At 45.0% G+C, this 10,169-nt stretch overlaps 1 protein-coding gene across 15 annotated transcripts in view; it reads left to right on the forward strand.

The window, feature by feature from the left end:
• Positions 1 to 9,781, forward strand: part of Huwe1 (HECT, UBA and WWE domain containing E3 ubiquitin protein ligase 1) — a 152,458-nt gene extending 142,677 nt beyond the window's left edge. For 11 of the 15 annotated variants that reach the window (XM_046452543.2, XM_046452541.2, XM_046452550.2 and 8 more), the window contains 12 exons: positions 243 to 370; positions 1,604 to 1,700; positions 3,133 to 3,291; positions 4,067 to 4,312; positions 4,709 to 4,826; positions 5,445 to 5,585; positions 6,275 to 6,562; positions 6,684 to 6,789; positions 7,288 to 7,405; positions 7,833 to 8,014; positions 8,412 to 8,602; positions 9,150 to 9,781. In XM_046452543.2, the coding sequence (XP_046308499.1) occupies positions 243 to 370; positions 1,604 to 1,700; positions 3,133 to 3,291; positions 4,067 to 4,312; positions 4,709 to 4,826; positions 5,445 to 5,585; positions 6,275 to 6,562; positions 6,684 to 6,789; positions 7,288 to 7,405; positions 7,833 to 8,014; positions 8,412 to 8,602; positions 9,150 to 9,252 (1,877 nt within the window). In that variant the 3' untranslated portion in view covers positions 9,253 to 9,781. The remainder of the gene's footprint in view (positions 1 to 242; positions 371 to 1,603; positions 1,701 to 3,132; positions 3,292 to 4,066; positions 4,313 to 4,708; positions 4,827 to 5,444; positions 5,586 to 6,274; positions 6,563 to 6,683; positions 6,790 to 7,287; positions 7,406 to 7,832; positions 8,015 to 8,411; positions 8,603 to 9,149) is intronic. The other 4 variants (XM_046452545.2, XM_046452552.2, XM_046452548.2 and 1 more) reach the window with 3 other exon arrangements.
• Positions 9,782 to 10,169: the final 388 nt, after the last annotated feature.

Raw genomic sequence — 10,169 nt, forward strand, 5'->3', positions numbered from 1 at the left:
GCCTCAGCCATAGCCTACCACATCATTTCCCTCTTTCCTCCTGTCCCATAGAACCCTCCTCACATGCCACCATCTGTTTGTCTAACACCATGCCCCCTGTCCTATCTGTAACAGTAGATCTTAGTGCCTGATGATGAATATTCTCAAGATGCCCTGTGGCAGCCCAGGAGATAGGAGAGAGTATTGGGCATTCCTTCTTCCTACATTTTATATGTTGCCTTCCTCTTTTTTCTTTCTCCCAGGTTCCTCCGGTTTAGGCTCAGCTAGCAGCATCCAGGCAGCTGTTCGGCAGCTGGAGGCTGAGGCTGATGCCATTATACAAATGGTACGTGAGGGTCAAAGGGCGCGGAGACAGCAACAAGCAGCAACGGTTAGCATGATGCCTGTGGCCCCTCATTCATTTGTCTTTCCCCCTCCCCCCACCATGTCATCAGTGGGGTTCCATTGCCCTTACCTTGTATGCTTTTGCTTTAAGTTTGCTATATGAATGCTTCTGGACAATAGGGTTATTTTCTGTTGGTGTTTTCCTTTACTGTTTGATTGATTTATTGGTTTGGTTTGATTTGATTTAAAGCTTGGCTATCATACCCACTCCCAGCTATCCATTTAGTAGTGGCGCTTTTGCAAACTGCCTAATGCTAAGTGTCGGGTTCTGAGCGGGGGGTGTGGGGTAAAGATTTTTTTCAGTCTCATGGAATAATGCAGGTACATCAGAGGCATCTCAGGAATCCTACTCTTGAAAGTCCCCCAAGCTTGGTACATATCCCACACAGCCATTTGTGTTTATGGCTGATCTCTCTGCCCAGGCCTCTGTCTCTGTTCTCTGTAATCCTTGGCACCTAGACACTGAGGCACTTTAGGAGGAACCCTCAGGTACAAAAGTAGCTGGCTCAGTGTTGGGATCCCAGCACAGGCTTCAGTAAAAGCCCTAGAATCAGAGTATTTTATGGCATGCTCTTGTTGTCTCTGTCTTGGAACATGCAAGTTACCATCTCAGAATTCAGGGATTAAAGGTGTCCTGGGGCCTGATTTTTCTTTATGTGGAATTACTGTTATACAATATGTTTTTTGAGCACACCAGGCATAGCCTAGAATTTGGGGGCAGTAACTCCAGGAAAATAGAAAGAGACAAGTAGCTATTTTTCTTCCTAGTCTCATTCCCATCATCTGATAGACAGATGTTGACTTTTTAAATAATCCATCCTAAGAGGTCACATTAACTCCCATATTTGAACAAGTAGCATGTATACCTTCCCTTTAGCCCATATGAGTTTACACACCCACACAACCTGTCCAGGAAGAAGATTTGAAATGTGTATCCAGGAGATATGTTTCTGACTGAGCATAGCAATGGGAGTAGAGTGTAGGAGATGCAGGCATCCCAGGAGCTGTTTGGAACATTTGCAAGCTCAGGGTAAAGGCCAGCAAAGTAGGTTGAAAAGCCATTCTTTGGTACTGGAGTACTACAGAGTTTTCTCACCAGATATGGGAAGCCACTTTCCAAACTCCATGTATAAGAGGTGGAAGAGTCAACCTTTAGCCTATCCCAGAGGAAAGCAAAGTTGCACCCTTTATAAAGTGGCCTTGTCTCCCTTTTATCCAGTCGGAGTCTAGCCAGTCAGAGGCATCTGTCCGGAGAGAGGAGTCGCCCATGGATGTGGATCAGCCGTCTCCCAGTGCTCAAGATACTCAGTCCATTGGTCAGTACTACTTCCTCTTTCCAGCCCAGCAGAAGGGAGAGCCAGTCTTATATAATATCTGCTGGATCTCCTGTTCCCAGCATATATAACCTCAAGTGTTATCCAGTTCCAGTGAACACTGGTCTCTGTAAATACTAAAACAAGTATTAAAAACCAAAGGACACCTGAGATTAGGAGTAAAGAAACTATGATAGGGTATTACACATGGAGACAGCATATGTTTCAAGTCTTGGCTCCTTCATTTATTAGTTTCTGGGATCTGAGGCAAACCTTTCTTGGCCTCATTTTCCTTGTTTATAATAGGGATATTCACAGTTGTTAGGATTGAATGAGTTAATACATATACAGTGCTTAGTGAAGTACCTGGCACATGGTAAAGGCTATTATTAGTGACATTTCTCAAACTTGTACATAGAATAATTTTGGGCACTGTTTGAACACATTCCTGTGGAATAGTGTTCTCATAGGACACCCGTTTTTTTTAAATGCTGTATTAAATCATTGACTATTCATCAGGACTTTGGGAGGTAGATATTATTCCCATATTCTCTATCCATCTTCTTTTACCCAAGGTCACACGATCTGCAAGTGCCAGAGCCAGGATTCAAACCTAGGGCTGTCAGAGCCTTGAAGAATAGTCAGGATTTGGGTAGAGGATGAAAAGCAAAGGTCAGGAAGAAGCCTAAGCAGGGCAAGGGTGTGGTGGGGGTGGGAATAGAAAGGGAGAGGGAGGGGGGAAGGGCTGGTGAGGAAGCAGTTGCTTTTCTCCCACCCAGAAGATGAGGCTGGTCTTGCTGCTTGGCTACTGAGCAGAATTCAGAATAAGCCCCCAAAGGGTACCAGGAAACATTCCAGCCGTGGGGATCCATCTGTTGCACCATGGCTTCTTGAGGTTTTAAACTGTCCCAGGACAAGATGACTAATTCAAAAGGCATAGAACTAGAGTCAAAAAGATGTTTTCTAAGTCCTGGCCCTGTCCCTTGGGGAAAAAATTAGGGAGAAAGCAGCCTGATTCCAAGCGCAGCTGTCAGAATTTAATGAGGATAATGTCCTGAAACATACTTTGTGAACTGGAAGGCAACCATCCAGAGTTCCACCGTTGTTGCATTGCCCTCAGGTAACTTATCCACAGGTTCTCTGGAAGCTAATGTGGCAATGACTAGACTAAACTAGATGACCGCTAGCCACATGTGGTTAGTGAGCACTTTAAATGTGGCTAGTGTAACCAAGGAACCGAATTTGTTATTTTATTAAATGCCATCCAGTGCAGGACTAGACCTTGCTTTAAGATGTTGCTCAGTGAGCAGTACTCTGTGGCCAACAGTCCAGTCTACTTGATCTGTCTAGTAGCCTGTGCATTTGGGCTGGGAAACAACTCTTAAGTTGGAGAGGCACCTCAAAGGCCTTCTAACTCTATCTTCTGTGTGCCCAGTAGCCTCAGATGGAACCCCACAGGGAGAGAAGGAAAAAGAGGAGAGGCCACCTGAGTTACCCCTGCTCAGTGAGCAGCTGAGCCTGGATGAGCTGTGGGACATGCTGGGGGAGTGTTTAAAGGAACTGGAGGAATCTCATGACCAGCATGCGGTGCTAGGTGAGTTGTGTTCTGAGGGCCCAGGTCATCATCCCCACCCCCCTCACCCTCCAGTCTGATCTGGGATCCTTTCTGTCAGCTTAAGCTTCTTTCTTTCAAGTTAGTCCTTTCTCTCAGTTTCCCTGTGTTTTCAAAGGAGAGTTGCTTTTTTCCCCTCTGGCTCTCAGTATCATGAAAAGATTGCCTTATCTCTTGGGGCGGAGGGTGTAGCTTAGTGATAGAGCATGTGCTTACCTAGTACATGCAAGGCCTTGGGTTTGATCCTCAGCATACCCCCAAAAAAATGATTTGATTTCTCTCTTAAGAGCTGGGGTCTCTTACTTTTTAAATCAGAGGAATCTTTATAACTGGTTGCCTATCCCTTTTTTTTTTTCCCTCAATAAAACGCTGACTTCCACTGTGGCTTTATTCTTTTGCAGGCCGGGATGGGGGGTACCAGGGATTGAACTCAGGGGTACTCGAACACTGAGCCATACCCCCTGTTTTGTACTTTATTTAGAGACAGGGTCTCTCTGAGTTACTTAGCACCTCACTGTTGCTGAGGCTGGCTTTGAATTCATGATTCTCCTGTCTCAGCCTCCCGAGCTGCTGGGATTACAGGTGTGCACCACCTTGTCTGGCCTCTGTGACTTTATTCTATCATTATATTTCGCTGCAAGTTTTTTTTATTTCCTCATCCATACTATATTTTTATGGTTTGTTTACAAAGGTGAAAGAGCTTATATATTGAAGTTTGTAAAATAAAGCATCACCTCCTTCTCATTTCTGCCCCCAGTACTACAGCCTGCCGTCGAGGCCTTCTTTCTGGTTCATGCCACAGAGCGGGAGAGCAAGCCTCCTGTCCGGGACACCCGTGAGAGCCAGCTGGCACACATCAAGGATGAACCTCCTCCACTCTCCCCTGCTCCCTTAACCCCAGCCACCCCTTCTTCCCTTGACCCATTCTTCTCCCGGGAGCCCTCATCTATGCACATCTCCTCAAGCCTACCCCCTGACACACAGAAGTTCCTTCGCTTTGCAGGTACAGGGAACTCTCAGACCACCACCACCCCAAATTCAAAAGGCTTTATTATATGCAGGGTTGTTTTATATATTTTATGCTTAGCCTGTTCAGCAGAGAGGGAATGTGTGCATGTGTTTGTATCTTGTATATGGGAGAAATTGACCCTAGAGAGTTCAGTAGGGATCTGGTCTGGAAGCTCTTATATGTTACTCTGAGGGGAGAGTTTATCCTGAATCCATGGCAAGTCAGGCTGGTATAGAAATGCTCAAATTGATGTTCATACCTCAGGACTGGCCCCTGGCATTGTCTGGTTCCTAATTGTGACCCCTAAAATGAGAGTTGCTTGCTGATGGACTGTTTTGCACCTTTCTGAGACTCATGATATACTGATCCTGTTATTGTTTTTCCCCTCAGAGACTCACCGCACTGTGTTAAACCAAATCCTACGGCAGTCCACCACCCACCTTGCCGATGGGCCTTTCGCTGTCCTGGTAGATTACATTCGTGTCCTCGACTTTGATGTCAAGCGCAAGTATGTGCCCTGGAGTTTGGTGGGGGAGAGGAACTCCCCAATGTGTATCTCCTCTCCCAGAAAGGAGCTAAAGTTTCTCCTAGGCCCAGAAGTTTCTCTTGCTGGTAGCATATGAAATGGTGCTGGTGGGCAGGGAAGAGACTCGGCTGTGATGCTCATTGTACCCTAAATGTTCCCTGGCCTTCTCCATTCCTCCCCCACCCATCTCCATTCTTCATCAGTGAAGTGAGAGCCACATGACTTTTTAACCACATGATTTTCTAAAGTCCCATACCATTCTTTGGAGTTGTGCTAGGGTGCATATGGCTGTAGTACACATTTGGACGGTGCCTCTGGAATCATCCCTGTGCCTCTCCTCCTTCATACGCATATTCACATCCTTACCTTCTTGCTACAGAGATCCCATGCTATAATCTCAGTGAGCCCTTGTTCAGTGGAGATAGGAAAAAAATTCAACCAAATAACAGATGACTTACTTCTCCCACCTACTGGACATGGGAGCAGAAATTAGAGTGTTTGGAGGATGGAGAGAGTGCCATTTGGGGTTTTTCATTCTGATCAAACAAATGGAAATTTGCCACCCCAAATCCTATTTTCCTTCCTTTCCTACCTCCCAAGATATTTCCGCCAAGAGCTGGAACGTTTGGATGAGGGGCTGCGGAAAGAAGACATGGCTGTGCATGTCCGCCGTGATCATGTGTTTGAAGATTCCTATCGTGAGCTTCATCGCAAATCCCCTGAAGAAATGAAGAATCGATTGTAAGAGCCCAGAACAGAGAACAGACCAGATTGGTGTGGGCAGGGCTCTTTCTACACAGTGACAGTGACTTATTCTGGCCTCAACTTTAGGGCAATTAGGGAATTCCTGTCCTCCCCAATAGGAATCTGACTTATAGTATCTCACTGAATCATCTTCCATCTTCTGGGTCTGGCCTGCTGATTGGCCCTTTGGCTGAACTGCACAATTCTTAAACAGACTGGAAAGTCATTGGTGTTTGTAAGGATACACCTGAGGTTTTGCAGTGAGAGCTTTCACCATTGTTACACTAGGAATGGGGAGCCTGCTAAGCAAATGGTACCTTGGGTTGGGAAGACTATATGCAAGAATGGCTTCCACCAAGTGGGTAACTGCTCACTGGTGATTCTGAAGCCACTTAGACCACCCCAGAGATTGGTATTCTGTAATACCAAGTGTCACAGGAGCTAGTGAGATGAGAGATGAGTTATGTGATAATTCTTCTCTTATGACCTGGATCTACCATCCATGTAATCACACAGGGTCGGAGGGTCTTCCCAGAGTTCTCCTGGCAATCTCTGGTCACCTCTTCATCTGACACCACACTCCCCAGATTGTTTCACACCCTCTCCCTTGCACATATAATGCTATGCAAATAGATGCATCTGTCCTGGGCTTTCTGCACAGTTCTTGTTTCTGCTCTTTTATGCAGGTATATAGTATTTGAAGGAGAAGAAGGGCAGGATGCTGGGGGGCTCCTGCGAGAGTGGTATATGATTATCTCTCGAGAGATGTTTAATCCTATGTATGCCTTGTTCCGTACCTCACCTGGTGATCGAGTCACCTACACCATCAATCCATCTTCCCACTGCAACCCCAACCACCTCAGCTACTTCAAGTTTGTTGGACGCATTGTGGCCAAAGCTGTATATGATAACCGCCTCTTGGAGTGCTACTTTACTCGATCCTTCTACAAACACATCTTGGGCAAGTCTGTCAGGTGAGGGAATGGTGCAATCCTAATACTTTCTTCAGCTCTCGGGGTCAGGTCCTTTACTTTTATCCCATCCCTGTGCTGCTTCTCCCACCACCAACCCATAACCCTGTTTGTGTTTTTCTAGATACACGGATATGGAGAGTGAAGATTACCACTTCTACCAGGGACTAGTTTATCTGCTGGAAAATGATGTCTCCACACTTGGCTACGACCTCACTTTCAGCACTGAGGTAGGTCAGGAGATTGTGACCATAGCACATCCCAGCCAGTCCAGGAGACCATGTTGAGATCACCTTGGCATTGTCACTGGGCAATCTCTCACAGTTCTAAGGACACATCTCCATAAAGCCCAATACCCTGTGCCCAGTTAGGCTGACAGTAGTGGGTATTTGTATCACAGACAGAAAAACCAGAATTAATAAAATAATCCAAAATGTTTCCTAGTTAGTTTTTCCCTTTTAAAAATGCCTCAATATAATTCTTTATCCCTGAATATAGTACACTGTAGAAAAAATACATAATAATTTCCTTCATTCCTGCCCTTAGCCTTTCTGTATCAAGGGAAGTTACGAGCTAATAAGTTTTTAAGAAAAGTCATTTTGCTATGGACTTGCCTCATCTTTGCCCAGGACATGGCAAGCAGTTTGACAATGTGTTCCCTAGTCTCTGTGTTAGTTACATCCTAGCCCAATCCTGATGTTTATGGCTGGTGTTTTGGGGTATTCCAGGTCCAAGAGTTTGGAGTCTGTGAAGTTCGTGACCTCAAACCCAATGGGGCCAACATCTTGGTAACAGAGGAAAATAAGAAGGAATATGTTCACCTGGTGTGCCAGATGAGAATGACAGGTAGGAAAAATGTCCTTTAAACCTCCAGTTCCTCAGTATGGGAAAAGGTCAGCTCTCATTCCTTTTAAATTTTTGTTGTTGTTTTTGTTCTCGTCTCCTATGACACAACCACAAATGTCTTGGGCAAAGGGAGACAAAACCCTGACCAAAAATGTTTAACTTTATTCACTCTTTCTTGCTTTGTTTTGTTTTTGTGGTACTGGGGATTGAACCCAGGGCCTTGTGCATGCAAAGTAAGCACTCTGCCAACTGAGCTGTATCCCCAGCTAATTTTATTCACTCTTATAGGGACCTAAAAACAGAGTGGTAGGTGCAGCAGCCAAGACCCACCAGCATGCTAATAGCATCGGAAGCCAGAATGATGATCTCTGATCTTTAGTAATTGTGTGAGTTCATAAGCTATGTGACTTTTTTATTCTCTCTCTAGGAGCCATCCGCAAACAGCTGGCAGCTTTCTTAGAAGGCTTCTATGAGATCATTCCAAAGCGCCTCATTTCTATCTTCACTGAGCAGGAATTAGAACTGCTCATATCAGGACTGCCCACCATTGACATTGATGATTTGAAGTCCAACACTGAGTACCACAAGTACCAGTCCAACTCTATTCAGGTGAGCTGCTGCTGGCATCCCTCTCCACGTGCTTCTCTTACCCTAAACCAGTACACTTGGAAGAAGGGAGTTGTCAGTGGCAATGTACCTGTACCTAATTTTTCATTCTTCAAGAGAGTATTTTCAGGTGATAATTATGTCTGTTTTATGAATGAAGGAACTAAATCTAATCCCATGGAGGGGATTTGACTAAGATTCCAAGTCCAGTTCTATTTTCCAAATTCCATTCCTCTACCTTCTAGGAGTTCGTTTTCTTTTTCTTTTTTTCTTTTTTTTTAATGTGATGCTGAGAATTGAACCCAGTGTCTCATTTGTGGTAGGCAAACATTCTGCCACTGAGCCACAACCACAACCCTAGGAGTTCTTTTCTAATACTAGCTTCTCTCCAATCCTGCAGATCCAGTGGTTCTGGAGAGCATTGCGTTCTTTTGACCAAGCTGACCGTGCCAAGTTCCTCCAGTTTGTCACCGGTACTTCCAAGGTGCCCCTGCAAGGTTTTGCTGCCCTTGAAGGCATGAACGGCATTCAGAAGTTTCAGATCCATCGAGATGACAGGTCCACAGATCGCCTGCCTTCAGCTCACACATGGTAAGAGGGAAGGTTTGATTTCTCTTTTTCAGCATCCACATTGAAGTTGCAGACTCAGACTTTCATGCCCCTACCCAAGGCTGGGAACACAAGTCTGGCCCAGTTCTGGACCTTAGGTAACTCACAATTTGGTGATTCTGCAGAGAAGGTGATAGTTTGAGAAGAGAGGATGGGCTAGACTCATAGTAGGGTATTTGACATTGGTAGGTGAACACACAGGAGGGAATAGTACATTCTGGAGCTCTGCATGACTGGAGTAAGGAGGAGTTGCAGGGATAAAGAACTGGGCAGAGGTCAGATCACTAGTGACCCTGAATATCTCCTTAGAGGTTTTAAGGAGGAGTGAAAGGGTCTGATTTATATTTCTGGTGCCTAATAACCTGTATTGGAGTCATATTAGAAAGAGGAAGACCAGGCTAGGACAAAATCAAAGAGTTAGCAAGAAGTGAAGAGTAAGTAGGGTAGGTTCCCTCAGGGAAGATGGGCCAGTAGAAACACAGGGATTTAGTGAATATCATTCCTTATAAACTGATCTTTTTTCCCCTAGTTTTAATCAGCTGGACCTGCCTGCCTATGAGAGCTTTGAGAAGCTCCGCCACATGCTACTATTGGCCATCCAGGAGTGCTCTGAAGGCTTTGGGCTGGCCTAATTAGGCCCTGCCCACCTCTGTGGGGTTTTTCTACCATTGTTGGACCTGGGGAGGGGGGAAATTTAAAAAGAACCAGAAAGAAAATGTCAAAAACCAATAAATGAAATCCACCAACTCACCATGTGTGTGTCCCAGCTACCCCATCTTCCCCAATGCATACCTGTTCCCCTTTTCCTGCTCATTCTCTTTTCTTCCTCTCTCCTTTCCTCACCTCCTCTCTCCCCTTTCCATGCCGTCCATGACCCCCACCCCATGTGTTAACAAAGGCAGTAGCCTTTGCAGGGACCTGTTTGTCCCAACTGTTTGAACAGTGTGCTCCTCAGATTCTGTGTTCAGAAGGATTTGCTGCATTGAGACTTGAAACCTTTGGATAGGGGAAAAATTATATATATATATATTTTTTTGTTCTGTTTGCATTTCTTAATTTGTGCTTGGAATGTGTTGATGTGCACAGCTAATGATTCAATGCGAGACAAGATTGGCGTCTGTGTTGTGGAGGTTTCAAATAAAGAGCACTCTTCATAACTCACTTTTCACAATGGAGTTTTTTTCAAACTTAAAAAAACTCTTTAAGCACATATTAAGACATCTGGAGAAAAGATCCAAATGGACTCTCCAGAAAACCATCTCTGCCCTACCAGCTTGCCCACCTGCCTCCACCACTGGCTCAACTTCCTCCTTCAAAGTTGGTTTCCCTACAGTTAGGAGAGAACATCAGCCACCAGGAATTTGGGGAGGGATGAGTCTGTTTTTTTTTTTCTTTTCACAATGGGATCTGTTCTTAGATATAGTGATGGTGAGAGAGATCACAGTGGCAGAAGAAGCCTCATCTAGTTCAAGGAGAACAAACTGCAGCAGGTTGTACAAAACTTACAGAGACCCAAGGGTTTTATTATTTGGTGAGCCTTTATAATAGT

The sequence above is a fragment of the Marmota monax genome, unplaced genomic scaffold (genome assembly GCF_021218885.2).
Source record: "Marmota monax isolate L192 unplaced genomic scaffold, Marmota_monax_Labrador192_F-V1.1 WCK01_AAM20220418_F8-fsc00223, whole genome shotgun sequence".
NCBI lineage: Eukaryota > Metazoa > Chordata > Mammalia > Rodentia > Sciuridae > Marmota > Marmota monax.